This window comes from Montipora foliosa, chromosome 1, assembly GCF_036669935.1.
Source record: "Montipora foliosa isolate CH-2021 chromosome 1, ASM3666993v2, whole genome shotgun sequence".
Lineage (NCBI taxonomy): Eukaryota > Metazoa > Cnidaria > Anthozoa > Scleractinia > Acroporidae > Montipora > Montipora foliosa.
The window spans coordinates 16,531,035-16,548,534 of NC_090869.1; the positions used below are offsets into that span (position 1 = coordinate 16,531,035).

Below are 17,500 nucleotides of genomic sequence, written 5' to 3' on the forward strand. Positions count from 1 at the left end.
AATGGTATCGCCATGAACGGAAGTCCATTTATTCTCGAGGTGATGGAAAAATTGGAGTATAGAGGTATGTCGGGTGAGAACGACTTGTTGTCAGGAAGAGAGGATTAGGTAGGAGAACCGATCCCCATGCCCCATAATGATTTTTTAAAATCTATTTTTAGTCTCGCAAAGCTATTTTAAATTCTCGTTGCCAGTGCTGCGCATATGTGACCTCTCATGGGAAAAAGTACACAAAAGCGCTTTTCCGTTGAACGGCTTACATGTGCAGTGTTGGAAAACCCAATGGCATTACAGTATTTGTTCACGGGCCCTTTGGAGGTGTTGAGAAAAGCCGTCGGAAGAAGCGTCCCAAGCCCTCGGAAGAAAGTTAGTGTTGGATGAAGTTTCGTAACATTTCTCTCCGTCCATACAGCGCTTAAATATGCAAATTTCGCACGTTAAATTCCTTTAAATTTACATGTAAAATTCAACGACAGCAGTTAAGCAAAGTTTAGAGTTTTGCGTATTCTAAGAGATCACTGTCAATGACAGAATTCTTTAGCATTTGTAGTCTGAGAACCTTTTACATAACTTTTATCGAGGTCCCATCGTTGAAAACCTCACAAGATAGATGTTTGCGTTTCCGATCAAGCTTTAATATCTTTAATAATATGCACGGCGCTTCTAACTGACAAAAGTATTTGCGGCCTTCAGTCTGAATGTGAATGAAACTTTTCTGATGCTGCTGGTGAGTCAAATGTTCAACAAACCAGTTTAATCGATGACTAAGGGAATGGAATCCTATTAAAAAAAAAAAAAAGAAAAAAAAAGAATTCTCATAAAAAATATGAACTCCGATTCGAACCCATCCTCGGAGACCCAGGGGCAGATCGCGGAGGCAAGGAAAAGTCTAAACGGGCGAAAGAAAATGGCGACGAAGAAAAGCATAGTGGGGCGAGAAGAGCCCCTGGGGACACGTTCTTACCAGACCAGTTCCAAACAGTCGGGGTAATTCTGAATTCTGATTGGTGACAGAAATTCTTTGTGTTTTTCTGCCCAATCAGAGGTTAGCAGGCCGTGAAGTCGTTTCGTGTCTTCTTACACCAAAATCACTTGATCGCCATACTCGCCTGGTTCGTTCGGCAACGGTCAGTGTAAAACGCAGACTGCAGACTGCAGACCAGGGGTAAAACGCAGACTGAGGTTATAACGTGACTGTTGAAAAAGCCCAAACCCCTTAGAAATGCTAACCTTAGGCCTAATTAGGCCTAAAATATATTTAGGCTTAACTGTTAGCATTTCTAATGGATTTGGGCTTCTTTCAACAGTTAAAATATAACCTCAGTCTGCATTTTACCCTTGGTCTGCAGTCTGCGTTTTACATTGACCGGTTCGGCAAGGGTTAGAAATGTCTCAATCATAGCACAAAATGTACAGGGAATCGTTCGGAATATTGGCGGAGAAATACGCTGAACCTTTCGCAGGTATCGTTACAGTAGCGTTATTTCCAAGTGTGCGAGATTTGTTTAAAGATGTCCTTACCGATTCACCTAAAATAGCAGTGATTAATTTTGATCTAACAACTATTTTTATTCTGCCCCCTTTTCCTGGTCGAGGTATTTCTAGACTTCTTGGATCAATTGCTGTGGCTGAAACGTTGCTAATGTCGACAAATTCTTAATAGCACGGACCACTCTGGTATGTCGTGCACGCAGCACGACTTTATTTCAAGGCGCGCCAAATTCAACGCCATCGAGCTCGTGTTCTCTTTACGTGACGATGAGCCACCCGAAAGAAACAGTCGACGACTGTTGTCGATTGTGTTCTTACGTTAACAAAAAGAGAAAGCAAAACCTACATGGTGGATGTTTGAGAATATTTTCAAGAAGAAGTTTTCGATAAAAAAAGTCTAGGTAGATGATGGTCTTTCTCGTGCATTGTGCGACACTTGTCGCAAAAGGGTGGAAGCAATTTGGAAAAAAGAAGTCGTCATTTGCCATTTCAGCAATCCACTTGTTGAAAAGGAGACTCAAATTCCCTTTGAAAATGTACCAATTCAACCAATTCCACCATCCTCGGTGATGTCTTGTCCTGGTGAGTTAAAAAATCACCATGAGGAAAGCACCCAAACACCAAAATCAAGTTGCCACTGCTTTCCAAAATTAAGCAAAGGAACATCCGTCAAGGTATGCACATTTCCAATAATTATGTATACATACGCACACTGTATGTTGATGTAGAAACACATGTGTTATTATTCTGACAGTGTACTAGAAAATAAAACTTGCCATCGTTGTAATAGCATATCCTTAAGTTTCAAGTTTATTGCAAATTACTGAGTTCAACTTATTACAAAAGATGCCATATCCTTATCCTTTAGAGGCTCAGAACAGGTGTTCAGTCGAGCGCTCCGGCTTAATGCCACAAATGCCGCCTGAGCCGCTCCAGAGGAAAATGAATCAAGATTAATACAACTGGAGTTTGTTAGATTTGGTCAGGTTTATCTCAAAAGTTCGTCCAGTGTCCTTCCCTGATTTGTTTGGAAACAAGTGAGAAGCGTTATTTTGTATTCTTAAAGTAAATTTTCAAAAAATTATCTGGTGGAATTTTTTTCATCTTTCAGCTTTTTCATAAATATTTCAAGTTCTACTTCAGTGTTCAGTTCTTTCGCACATCATGTACTGGGTCAGAGAATTATGATATGGTTTTGCCTGAGTAAAATATTTATGCTGATTTCAAAACCCAAGCAGCTGTACACAGTTGAACAACAACAATAATTAACAAGTATTGGACGAGGTTGAGCAAAATATCGTGATTTGTCAGTGGCGAGCAGATCAATTACTTGGCGAAGCCGAAGGCTGAGGCAAATAATTGATCTGCGAGACACTGACAAATCACGATATTTTACGATAACCGAGTTCAATAATTATTTTATCATACGATTACTGAGTTAACTTTATTTTTCACAATTCCCAACAATTAAATCTTTTTCTGAAAGCTCAGGAAAGCGAACTGCCATTTTCACACAAGAGCGTGGTTTCAATTATGGATGAGTCGAGTATTATTTGCAGCAAAACACTTATTTGTAGACAGTTATTTGCAGGTCACGTGGTGGGCTCTCGGCCAATGAAAAGGAAGGAAAAAAATCCATCGAGTGATAATTAACAATTATTGGACGAGGTTGAGCAAAATCTGGTGATTTGTCAGTGGCGAGCAGATAAATTATTTGCCGAAGCCTTCGGCTTCGGCAAATAATTGATCTGCGAGACACTGACAAATCACCATATTTTGTGATAACCGAGGTCAATAATTGTTTTATCATTCGATCACCGAGTTTGTTTTTTGTTTTTGTTTCCGAGAAGCCGTAAGTGCGCGCTGCCTTGCAGAGTCGAGTAATGGCACCAATCAATTGGTTTCTTCCTCATGATAATTATATTATTTTGTAGACTTCAAATTGTACTTACAGTCAAACGTCCAATAACACTAGGCATCAACAAAGCTGAAGAATTTCACAGTTTTCAAAGCGTATCCCGACAAGTGAAGCTTTCACAGTGGTGTAAAGCTCGCCATGCCTTTTTCTGGCTTCAGCATAAAATCTCTTCATTACATATGCATTTGCCAACTTGTCCTCCGCGTCGATGACACGAGTGACTCTTCGTCTACCTTTCTTTCCTTGAGATACTCTCAAAATACGTTGAGTGCAACTTTTGTTCCTTTCTTAGTATTCTCACTGTTCTTTCGATCAACTAAAGATGTCGAATCATTCTCTGACAGCTCGGGGAACCGATCTGCCATTTTGTCACAAGAGCGTGATGTCAACTGCGCATGAGCAGAATATTATTTGCAGCAAAACATTCACTGGCGAAAAATGTCTGATTGGTCGAAGCCTTGTCACGTGACTTCAATCAAACATGGCTCCCAAACATTCATAAAAGCTAATCTTTAACAGGCCTAATTAGGACTAAAGAAAAGTTTCTAGGCCTAAGGTTAGCTTTTTTTAATGTTTGGGATACTTTCTGTACAGATATTCTAAATGTTAATCTAAATGCAAATGAGAAGTTGGCTTGACACGAAGTACTAGCCCTTTAGCCGATCTCCGTCGATTAAAAAAAAAACCTTTTTCAGGCCAGTAAAACGGACAAATGTTTTGACTGCATAGTGCGTTTTTGTGCCAGCGAGATTCTCTTTTTAGTTGTGGCCCACCGTACTTTTTAGCCAACAGTGCTACGAGGGAAATTTCTCAACAATTTCAACGTCAACGCGAGTCTAGTTTGCTGTGACAATGTTTGAGTGGAAATTTGTTTGTGGAGCTTACCAGCTAATGGATTACGATCTTGATTTCAATTTCATGCGTTTATCTTTAAAAATTTGAACAAAAAAGATACCACTAAATTTCCAAATGGTTTCTCTTCCAACTAAATATTTACACACTGTTTCCGCGGGGGCCCGCATCTAACAGAAAATGTTAAGATTTTCGCATTGTTTTTCAAAATTAAGTTGTTAAAATTGCCATTCAAGTGGTCCATTGAGGAAAATTTATTAAGACCGAGGGGAAAATTTGGAAATGTATTTCAGTCATTCAAAAATAAATTTTAAAGTGAATTTAGCGGTAATAATAACCAAAATCATACTTAACATGTCATAGCACCTCATATTGGGTACGCTAGAAGGAAAACCTTTTAGTTGCAATTATAAATGTTATAGTTGTTCCAAGCAAAATGCCAATTGTTTGCTTTCCTCCAAATTATGGAAATAAACATAGATTAGGTTAACTCTGAATAGCCAAAACAACAATATTCTAAGTTGAGAATTTGATTCAGAAGTCCAGTTTACTAACAGGGAGAATTTTACTGTAACAAAATATTACTACAGCTAATAATACACTTTCACCACATTGTAGTGGGTTAATGTGACAACAAAAAATACTTAATCAGGAATTGATTTTATCTTCCAGCAATAAAACAGCATGCAGGAGGATATAAAATTAGGTATCTTCAAAGTTTAGAAAACTTGTTGAAGGTGATCATTCAGTGCCACCCTCCTAAACTTTTCACAAATTTCACGCTGGCCTACTAAGTACTTCCAGTACAACAGATTATTTAACCTCTCTTTGCAGACTCTGGTTGCAACACAGCTGCTTCAATAATTTTAATCCCCTTGCATTAGATTTAACTTTAAAGAAACCATAACTTCATATTTCTGTAATAATCGTTCAAAAACATTCAGCAAAAGCATACAAAGCTACATTTGAAAGGGGCATAATCCCATGTTGCAGTTTTCTCGAGAAGACTTCACAGAAATAACTCCTGTTACCTTTCCATATGTAAAGAGGTCCCATGATTTATGAGTCAATTAGTCAATGAGTCAATGAGACTCACCGTCAATATAGCAATAATTTATTGATGAAGCCTAAGCCCTCGTTTCAGTGATTAGGCCTAAGCACTCTCTGAAATTTTAGCTTTCATTTTATGGGTTAGGGTAAAAAATGTAAAAAATATGTCAACATTAGATGCAATGAATTTTTAGCAATTCCTGTAAATAATAGTAATCATTCCTACCATTTCAAAGGATGAATAAACTAAAGTTGAATGCAGGAAGTGTAAGAAGTAAAAGAAGTGGTCCAATTAATTTATTTAAGCTTTATTCAATTTCCATCCTTGCTTTAGTCCCTGGATAGTGTTAAACACTGGTGGTGAAGTGAACAAACTACCCCAAGGGGGATTCCCTTACAAAAATGACTGTTGTTCTTGTTGTTCCTTTTTGGAGAAAAATTTGTGGATTTGTACTGCTTATGATACTGAGACCAAACAGCTGGCAGAGTTGCTGCAGTACATTTAAGGCTATCAATCTGAAAAATGAATGGAACTGTAGAACAATTTGGTAAGCGAGCAAATAGCTTTTACTTATGAATTATAAAATGCCAGTCATTTGTCAATTTAGAACTGGTTCCTCTAAAGGGTCAGATTTCTTTAGCCTACATACACAAAACAAGATTCTGTTACCTTTAAGGGTTGTTTTTTTTTAAAAAAGACCCCTCCTGAGCAAAATGCATCCGCACGTTGGGATTCTCATTGATTTAATGACTTTTATGATACTATGCAAATTTGTTCTACAATAATACTCAAACACCATAAAAATATTTTTAACCTAACTTTTTTGCAAAGTTTACTCCTTGAGCCACCAGCTTCAACTTTGATACTTTGTTCCAAAAGCCAAAGCAGTTGTATAGCAATGGTGGAGGTGATGATTAATCACTTTGTTTTGGTTCAAATGAAGAAAAAGAAAGTCAAAGTAATGATCGCACTTCAATTAACGCTTTCACCCCTAAACCGGCTTAGTATTTTACTCTGTCTAAAGCCAGAGTATTTTGCTCTGTCTAACACCAGACGATTTTACTCGTCAATGGGGAACCCCATGAAGTCAACAGTCTTACAGTACTTCTCAAAATAAAGAAAATGAATTCTGTGGACTTAACCATTCCCAAATAGAAATGGCGTATATTCCAAATATGGTTATGTAAACTCTTCAAGATTTAAATTATCTGCTTCAGGAACTTCGAATGAATATTTTGAATATTTTTCCTGAACTCCTGCAAACTATGTTCACTTTTTAATGGTTTGCCCTTTAAAAGTAACATTCAGAAATAATGCAAATACAACTGAGGCTGTTTTGCATTATCTACAAGACAAGACAACAATATCCTTTATTCAAACACAATCAATATTAAAGCAATAATACATGCTTGTGGGGTCATGTGCTAACTATAATAAAGATACACTACAGGAAATAAAAGCTTAAAACTATGTGACAAACATAGGATATCTACACATAAGGGATAGGAAAAATAAATCAATTGCTATCCAAAGATCATATTGCAAAGACACCAAAAGGTAACGGTTGATTGACAAGTTCCTTGTGCAAAATGGTAGAGCATGTTTGAAGTCCAGCAGGACCAAGATGAGAAGTTACGATAAAAACTTTAAACATATTTTTTACCAAAGTTATTTTACTGCCATCAAATCCAATGAGACCTTATGCATGGGACACTGTTTCTAGCTGCAGCTCCAAATCACATAATATATTAATAAATTTTGCCATCTAAGAAAAAACCAAACATGTGGGGTGTAACCAAAAAAAGTCCGAGGCAATAAAACTTCCTTTCAGCCTTTTCAGGAACAACTATCCACTGTCAACCATACTTGACTCAAAACAGAATTTCCTTGATCCAACAACACATGACAGTCCCCTAAAACCAAAGTTACATCATTTGCTTCCGGAAAACAATAGTCCAAAAAAAAAGAAAAGATTTCAAAAACAGTCACGAACCTGAATCTATAGATATCTATATACACCTGTACCTACAATTCTGTTCTTCAAAACATTATTTTAACTAACATGGATTTTGATTTTGATTTTAGACTCGAGTTAATTGCAAATCCGACCATCACTTGGAAACTACTTGAACGCAAGGATCGTTGAGTTGTGACTGCTAAAAAGTATAATAACTTAGACCTTCACCAGAAAAGAGTAAATGACCTTAAAAGCAGCTATTTAAAATATTTGATACTAGCTAGGGTTACATTCCCAATGACACAATCACATTCAAAATCAAATTCACATCTGATCGAATCATTGATCGTTAATGTAGAGGTGCCGATCGTAAGGTGTAACGCAAAAAAAAATAACCTTCACGTTGGACAATATTGCCATTTCCTTGCCACCTGGTACAAGCCAATTCACACATGAACGGAAACCTTGGGAATCCTCCTTTCCGCACATTACAGTTACTTTTTGTACCCGGTGGCAACAAACTTTCCACATTAAAAATTGCGTAAGAAACTCATCTCTTTCTTACTCTTATCCCACGAAATATAATTTTCCAGGAGCAAATTTTCCGAGGATGCTGGTTGGATTGGACTTTCAAACGTTTTACACAACAAGTACGTTCTCTAAGAATACATTCCACTTGAAACTGGCGTTAAAACTAGCCTTGATCGCTCTAAAAAGAACGGAAACCAACAAGCTACCGATACTCAAACCGCAGCCATTTTTCTGTTCTTCTCGGGAGTGCTTTTTTCACGAGAGCCAATGATAGTCCCGGAAACGCGTCACGTGCCATATCGCGGGACTCATGCGCAGACATTTTTCGCCAGTGAAAGCAAAACACGTATTTGTAGGTAGTTATGTGCAGGTCACGTGGTGGGCTCTCGGCCAATGAAAAGGAAGGACAAAATACATCGAATGATGATAATCATTATTGTTGTTCAACTGTGTCCAGGTACATCCTTGTATAACTATAGAAAGAATTAACTGAAGAGAGTGTAGTGTAACGTGAAGTGCTACATTTCTATCCCATATGAACCATGTAAGCGTTAGATTTACTGATGGAACTGGGCCCACACAAGGACAGAGAAAAACTCTGACCAGGGTGGGAACCGAACCCACGACCTTCGGGTTAGATCTCCGCCGCTCCACCGACTGAGCCACAAGGCCAGACGGGAGCAGGCCGTGGAAACTGAAGACGTTAAAGTCACGTGGGTTCGGTTCCCACCCTGGTCAGAGTTTTTCTCTGTCCTTGTGTGGGCCCAGTTCCATCAGTAGGGCTAACGCTCACATGGTTCATATGGGATAGAAATATAGCACTTCACGTTACACTACACTCTCTTCAGTTAATTCTGTTCAAAATATAAGTGCTACACGGGCAACGTTTGTATAAACGTATAGAAAGAGTATGCTGTTTCCTTCTTTCTGTGAGAAATATGAATTAGTACATCAAATCAGTTAATAGACCGAATGCATAAATGGCGGCCAAAAAATATTCTTTTGTTTATGTGCTAATTAGACTCACTAGCCTCGCTCTCAAGCAACATTTCTTTTGTATTTTGTCCATGCAAACGAGGCTAGTGAGGCTAATTAGCACATAAACAAAAGAATATTTTTTTTGGCCGCCATTTATGCATTCGCTCTGTAGTGATTCATTTTTTGCAGTTCTATTTTGTTTCCCTAAATTCAAATAATGTGCTACTTTTTCTGATGTGTCCAATAAAGCTGATAAGTTAATAAAAAATAATGAAAGAATGTGAATTAATTATTAAAAGTTGTCACATTTTTGGGATCTTTGCTGTAAAGAGAAATATCAAGATTTTATATTTGCAGAGGTACAAACTCAGAATATTATGTACTACCTGGCTCCAAACTCATTTTACTATTGGAGAAGATTCCTTTCGGCATTGTTTTAGATTTTACTTGAATAGTCATTGATTAAGTCTCCCAAATCTCAGGACTCTGTTGTTGTTATTACTGTCTAACACACTGCACACTTTTGTATGAAATATGAAATAGCAAACAAGAATTTGTCGACATTAGCAACGTTTCAGCCACAGCAATTGATCCAAGAAATCTAGAAATACCTCGACCAGGAAAAGGGGGCAGAATAAAAATAGTTGTTAGATCAAAATTAATCACTGCTATTTTAGGTGAATGAAGGACATCTTTAAACAACTCTCGCACACTTGGAAATACGCTACTGTAACGATACCTGCGAAAGGTCCAGTGTATTTCTCCGCCGATATTCCGAACGATTCCCTGTACATTTTGTGCTATGATTGAGACATTTCTAACCCTTGCCGGACCGGTCAGTGTAAAATTAAACGCAGACTACAGACTGCAGACCAAAGGGGGTTATATTTTAACTGTTGAAAAAAGCCCAAACCCATTAGAAATGCTAACAGTTAAGCCTAAATATATTTTTAGGCCTAATTGGGCCTAAAGTTATCATTTCTAAGGGGTTTGGGCTTTTTCAACAGTTACGTTATAACCTCAGTCTGCGTTTTACCCCTGGTCTGCAGTCTGCGTTTTACACTGACCATTGCCGAACGAACCAGGCGAGTATGGCGATCAAGTGATTTTGGTGTAAGAAGACACGAAACGACTTCACGGCCTGCTAACCTTTGATTGGGCAGAAAAACACAAAGAATTTCTGTCACCGATCAGAATTCAGAATTACCCCGACTGTTTGGAACTGGTCTGGTAAGAACGCGTCCCCAAGGGCTCTTCTCGCCCTACTATGCTTTTCTTCGTCGCCATTTTCTTTCGCCCGTTTAGACTTCCCCTTGCTTCCGCGATCCGCCCCTGGGTCTCCGAGGATGATTCGAACCTTGGCACGCAACATTAGGGCCGTTTATACGAGAGAAATAAAGCCGCGGCTAACTCTGGCCGCGGCTTATGTTAGCCGCGAACACCCCGTATAAATGGTACAAAATCTACGTTCACGGCTTTCTCAAGCCGCGGCTTATCCTGGCCGGGGAGTTTATACTCGTATAATTAGTTCCTTTCGCGGCTTACGTAAGCCGCGGCCAGAGTTAGCCGCGGCTTATTTTCTCACGTATAAACGGCCCTATTGTCGCCCGATAAACTCAGCCGTTGTTTGATATTTTCTCGTGACTCATATCGTGAATGATGCACACTCCTCACGAGAAAAAATTGTTGGGAGATCCGTTGGTTAGATAGGCTTTGCACTCATCGTTGAAAGCACAGAAAAGTGTTCAACATGAAAGCACTTCCTGTGAGAGGTCACATATTTAAAAGTTTATAATGTCATTACAACTGGCCAATTAGGTGCCTCTCTAAAAATACTCTGCGTAGCTAAAATTATATTTTAAGAAACTATCATTAGAAGAGTCCCACGTAAGGGGGATAGGTTCTCTTATAGCCTGCGAGCAGGCTCTCCGAAGGACTGGGGTTAGGGGTAGAAGGAGAGCCTGCCCACACGGCTCTGATTTTTGCTTCGTTTCCTCAGAAACGAAACGTATCTATTTTGACCTCAGGGTGAAAACAGATTTTGGAATTGAAAATCTAAACAGCTGTGATATGTAAAACCAAACTTATAAACATGTGAACCTGAAGTATGGCAAATCATAATGCTGACAAAGAAAAAGCGAAGGAAATGGGTCATAAATATGAAGTTTTGACCATCTGAATGATTTTGGGTCAGATTTAAAGCAATATATTCTCTTCGTGTTAATGAGTAATGTATACAATCTTCGCACTAGTGAGTCGTAGTAATAAATCGGGTTAACCAGGAACCAGTTATTTTAAAGCTAGTATCGGTAACTGGCTAGGTTAACATGTAACACAAGTGATGGAAGATTCACGGAAGACGGAATTTGAAATGTTATGCGGTGGCATTTAAAGGTGAAATAGGTATTTGTAGGCTTTATGCTTAGGTGCATTGCACATAAACAAGTATCTGTTCTTCTCTTTAATGGTTAATATTCCTTGACAGGCTTCTCACCGTTCCAAGAGAGCTTGCGTCCACATTTATATCTTTATTTCTCGAGAGTTTCAGTAGACGACGGGAAATAAAATGACAGAGTGACCCACACTACAGTATTTTATCTTTTCTCGTGCCCTTACCATTCGAGAAAAGAAACAATATTTCTTTTTTTGAAATAGTGTCTTGTTGAATGTCGCGTCCAAATTTTGGACGCAAAATACTGATTGGCTGAAATTAAATTACTTGTCGAAGTCACCATTGACAAGCTCCGATAACAAGAAAAGCGAAGTGGCGCACCCCAGAGATGAGGTGGTCAGAAATGTATATCAACAAGATGCTCTTTACAGCGTTTACTCGGAATACCCTGTTGCTCAGAAGCAGGGTGATACATTTTGGAAGCAAACTAGAATGCCTGGATTGAACAGACTAAAGCGATACTCAAATTTGCTAAGAGCAGAAGAAAAGAAGTAAATAGTTTTTGCAGCGAATTGAAGTCTGGATGGCTCATTCATAACAGCGGATAGCGTATCGCTGAACATCGCATAGCTTTTAGAAATAAATCCAATGGGTGACCTAGCTATTGCCTGATTTCAAACCGAGTGGGACAAGGTACGAGTTTGCAAATTATGGGGTCAGCAACTATTGATCCACATAGTCAGAGAGTGCACACCAAGCTTTACAAAATCCCCAGGTTTGGTGTTAATAGACCCAATATTAAGCGAGATACAGCCATTTAAATACTTCAAAATTTACAAAAATATGTGTGGCCATCCGGATGCTTCCGAACAGCCGTTTGAAGCTGTGTACTAAATTTTCCCGAAACACATTTTCCGTGGAAATGGACTTTGACGAATTACCGCGCACAATATTTATCTATGCTTTACAGCATCTGCAGTAGTTGTAAGGATTTTCTGGCTAAGGCTTCCTTCCTTTACAGTTTATGGGAGTTTCTGCCTCAGCAATGCATGGCATACTGTTTTGATCTGGATTGTACCTGAAAGACGACCGAAAATGCAAATAGAAATCCACCATTTTGGAGAAAATTTGAGCCGCGGTCAGTGGTCAGCAGCTCGTGATGACGTAGAATCGTCAATTTTCCGCGGGGTTTTATGAAATCTGCTTCTTCATTCTTCAACTTTGCTTAAATTATAATTCCTGTCGTTGTATCTATATCTTCGAAATAGTGAGCTTTTGTGTACCTGGTTGCCATAGTTATTCAAAGAAGACAAAGAAAAACGGGAACACACGTACACGGTGACTTACCACAGGATCGTACGAGACGATCGCGCGAAGGCATGGCTGGACAGAATCAGACGGAAGAGTATGCCACCACTTGAAAACAGCTACGTCTGCAGCGATCATTTCATGGCAATCTGTTTCTAGATCGATCTCCAGGCAAAATTAACAGGGGAAAAATCTAGGAGGGAATTAAAGGATGATGCTATTCCATTCTTGTTTAGCTACGGCCCCGAAGCGAAAAAGCCGCGGTTATCAAGCGAACATCGCCTTCAGAGACGAAGGCGTCGAGAAGTTAGTGCTTGTCAGTTTGCTTCTCTTTTACTCTGAATCAAATAAATTTGCCCACTTACATGTCGATGTTTGCACACGCTTTGAACTGCGGGGATCGCGCGACCCGATGTATAAACAATGGTTTCATGGTGGCAAATTTCAGTGTACATCTGCCCAGTTTTAAAATATATTATGCTGGGTTTACTTGGAAAATAACGGCAAGTTAGCCGACCTTACAAATGACCTATAATCGATAATTTCCGTCCTTTATTTTTCAAGTTTGTCACTCAAAAAACACGAAGAAATGACAATTTTTAAAAATGAACTTAAGCAAATTCAAGGATTCAAGTTGTAGTAAAGTGAAAAGAATTGCCTTGTATATTCGCATTTTATTTTGTATTAGGCTCTTTCAGAACTACTTGCTGCAGACATCGAAGACAACTTATCTTCAGATGACCCAGTGACTAATGAACCTCCAATCTGCATTGATTTGGAAATGCCTGCTACAATCCCAAAAAATGCATGATATGGGAATTTAATGTTGTTTTGATCCCATTACCCTAAAAAGTGTGGAGATTCAAACTGAGATGTGCAACACTTAAGGCAATGATAATGGTGTATGTGGTACTGCAAATATTGACGTGTCCTCCTATACTTTTATAAAGGATGAGCCGGTGAGGGCAACCACACTGAGAGGGGCACGTGAGCCCCCGACGAGGGCATCCAACCGCATGGACCTGAGTCTTCCCTCTTTTGTCCTTCCACACCAAGAAACGAACCAAATCGTGAGGAGAGGCAGACATTAGGTCCTTGGGCAGTGGCAGGGAAGCTAAAAACTGACACAACCGGTCGATCAACCGAGATTTCTGACGTTCATATGGGGATTGTTTACTAAACAGCTGGGCCGGGATTTGATTGATTCGACATCGATCTCGAGGGGTTGTTGCTGCGGCGGGGACAACAACATGCGCCTTGCGTATCCGCATTGCTGGCAAAACCTGAACAGCCTGTTGTTTGGATAAGAACACTGAGGGCAGGCCACTGCCGGGACCCAGATTCTGAAAACCTCGCGAAGGAGCTAGGGAGAGACGAGAAAAAGTTATGAAAAAGAGATGAGACAGCACAAAACAAAGTTAAGCTTGGTTTATTGAATTCACTGTAAAGGCAAAAAAGGATTCTACTTTCCACGCCTTACTCCTCCGTTCTTTTAAAAAGAGAAGACCGTCAGCAATCAAAGCATACTCTGAAGGCCCAAAGGTCCCAAGGGATAGGGCCATAATCCACGAAGCTATCTTTAGCTGGACGAAGTAGCACGCCAACATCACCTTGCCTGGCCAGACGCAGTCGTAGCGAACACTCAGCATGGAGGATAGGCCACCAGTAAGGCCGAGGGTACCTGTCCGGTACCACAATAGTGCAACGCGTCTTTTGTTCCCGAAGGAATTTTAAAACAGGACCAATAAGCAGAAATGGGGGGAAAACATTACAGCTCTCAAAGACTGAACCCTTCAACCGAGCAATGTGTTGAGTCAACAAATTGACACCTATGGCTTGGGACGTAGGTACTGCGCAATGTGCGGAAGTGGGATGTCATTGTTGTCCCGTTGGGTATTGGAATCTAAAGCCATGAGGTCACAAGTGGGATCCTTGTGGGCCGCCAAACACACTTTGGACAGTCGACCAAATCCTGGGAGTAAGGGTGGAGTCCACAAGCGAAAGGCGTCGAGAAGGAGCCTCGGCAGGGTTATCAGGCGACTTAACGAGCCGAGCCGAGACCTCCAGCACAGAATGAGAGCTGGCGTACTGCCTTTCCCAACAGCCATAGAGCACTGAACTGTCGATCAAAACGTCCACGCGACGATTCCTGACAACATCGCTCAAGGATCGGACCGTACGAGAAAGTGCAACTGTCTCTCTCACATGAATTGGAGAGGACCGCTTTGTTTCACACCATGAGTCACCAACCTCTTGCACGACTTGACCATCACTGTTCAACAGTGCCCCGCCCCAACCCGAACCAGACGCATCCGAAGCCAATGAGAGTGAAACATGGCCCTCTTCACGCCAGGTCATATGGCCTTCCCATGTGTCAAGCGATCGCCAGTATTCAAGTTCCTTTCGAAGGGGGCCAGTGATCTTGACAAATTTCTTAGATTTAAGGGCTCAGATGGAGACTGCAAGGTTCATCTCTCTAGTAAACAGCTTCGCTGCTGGAACAACCAAGCTGAAAGAAATACATTTGCCAATAATCTTCTGGATGCTAACCAATGACAGGATGCTCAAATAGTATCTGCTCTCGAAGCTCAGCAAATTTCTGGATCTTGTCAGACGGCAGAGAAAAGGCTGTAAGTGTTGAATCACAGCAAAGTCCCAGATAAACAAGGTGTTGAACAGGTACAAAGACAGACTTGGCAAGGTTCAGGAAGTATCCCAAAGATGTTAAAATTCAAACTGCACGATGGCTGGCTGCTGCGGTCAATTCGAAACTGCTTGGCCCGGGGATCTGAGTATCGGTCTGTTTAAGTGACCGGGGTCTACGCTGCGCCACATGGCGATCATCAATATACTGGTAACATGGAACACCTTGACTCCGGATTTCCTGGGTTGGTACCATGCCGAGGGACTGGTAAATACATGGGGAGATTTTCCAGCCAAAGGGAAGCACGTGGTTAACGAACCACCATCTCCCCCACTGGAAAGCCATTAGCAGTCGACATTAGCAGGTCATTGAGCTTGGTCTGAAAATGGTCCTACTCCAAGTAGCGTGTAACATCAACGAGCGAATCAAGACGGAAGGGCACATCCCGCATCCAACAGTTCAGGTAGCGCTGGTCCTGACATAGGCGAGGCTTGCTCGGTTTTACAGTCAGTGGCATCACAATTGATAGCGGGAGGGGGGGGGGGGGGGGGGTGTGGGAGGCACATTGTCCAACCCTTTCATGGACGCCAACGGCACCGACAGCAATGCGATCCATTATGGTTTTTGAGATGAACTCTGTAAACGGCTTACAAGAGTTGTGGTTATGAAACAATCTTGGCTCAGGGAAGCTGGAATCGTAGGTGCAGCCACCAAACTGTCTCTTGAACGGTTGGACAAAGTCGTAGACAGACACTTTTTTATGGATCCAACCCATTATTTCATCTCTGTTGGGTAGATCTTGGGTTAGCTTATCCCAAACATCGAGATGTTGGTGAATTTCACCCGCAATGAAACACTCGGGGTCACGTACCCATAAAGAGGGCAACCTTGAAGCGGCATACGGCGGTTTTCCCACAACAAAGCATTCATGATCTGGGACTGATGCCCTCACAGCGGCCCCCGGGAGAGTTGTCCAGCGGACTTCCCGTTGGTGTAACAATGCGGCTGCCACCATTGGGTTAAAGTTGGACACAATTTCCCAATCAGGTACTAGATACTGTTGAGGACATTGTCTTTTGTATCAGGTGGCTAACGGAGATACAAAGAGAGTGACGGGTGAGAAATGGGATCCCCCGGGGACCAGCGGAGGACAACAGTCCCGGCGCAACTGCAAGAGTCGGGCACAAAGGGCTTTAGAACACCCTGGGACAATTGACCCCACTGGAGGAAGAGTTAAGGGCCGCAAAAGAAAGAAATAGCTACAACAAATGATAATTAACTTAGAGACGTTTATTTCAGATCGTACCTTCATGCAGAAAGATGTACAAGATAAACACTCTTGACCTATTTCAATTCATGGGGGACTGAAGGCAGTTTCGGGCAATTTGCCCAAGACGGCGACACTTGAAACACCTGACCTTTCTAGTTGTCGGCAGTTGTCTACCCCCACCTCTGGGGTACGGCCAATCCTGGACGGGTCTAGAATATCCTGCACCACCATCCCTGGGTGTCAGTGACAAAGGAACTGACGACTTATACATCTTAGCAACTGTCTTGGCAACTTTTTTTTCAATATCATTCCCAAGCATATGAGTCACCAGATCCAACAATCTTGGGCTGGGAGGGTGCTTTTTGCAGCTTGTAGGGACGGCAGTAAACCTTCTTGCATCCGCGTGTGCGGCACGACGGAGTCGTGCATTCTTGAGCAGTTTGTTCTTCAGTGCTTGTATTTTTTATTGAATTAGCGATTTTTTATTAAGGAACCAACAAGTGAATGGTACACAAAATTAGGAGAAACTGTTGATTGAATAGACAATATTTGTAGACATAATTATCTACCCAGTTTAAGTACCAACTCAACAAGTTGTTTGGCTCCACAAGTTTCAGTTTCACTTGAGTTTCAGTTTCCGGACAGGTAACCGAATTCACCCAAGTACTGGTACACAACCATAGTGTTCTTTGGAAATTGAATAGCTCCTTGAACACCTGGTTGCTTGAGAAGAAACTTGATGGGTGTTCTCTCGCTGGTGAATGCAGCCACTAACTGTCCATTGTGGATAAACTGTAGACTAACTCTTCTTTCAATTTATTCTTTGTTCTACGCAGGGCATCAACAATGGTGTCCTTTGTAAAATGTTAGTTTAAAGGGTTTGTTAAAGTTATTTCCCATTTCATAGGGGCACTGTGGTTTGCTGATTCACTTTCAAACTTATCATGGAAACGTAAATCAATACCATTGAATAGACACTGAAAAGTCAGTCCCTTGAATTGTTGATGGAAAATTAATTTAAATGCATGTTGAAGCATCAGGTGAGGAATTTGTTTTTCATTCCCACTTTGTGAACGTAACATACATTGCTGCAGTTTGTGTATTGCTT

At 40.8% G+C, this 17,500-nt stretch overlaps 1 protein-coding gene across 1 annotated transcript in view; it reads left to right on the top strand.

The window, feature by feature from the left end:
- LOC137975483 (uncharacterized) overlaps positions 1-17,500 on the top strand; it is a 34,099-nt gene that overhangs the window by 1,373 nt on the left and 15,226 nt on the right. Inside the window, exon 1 of the mRNA XM_068822604.1 lies at positions 1-64. This exon is cut by the window's left edge and continues 1,373 nt beyond it. Coding sequence (XP_068678705.1) covers positions 1-64 — 64 coding nt within the window. The remainder of the gene's footprint in view (positions 65-17,500) is intronic.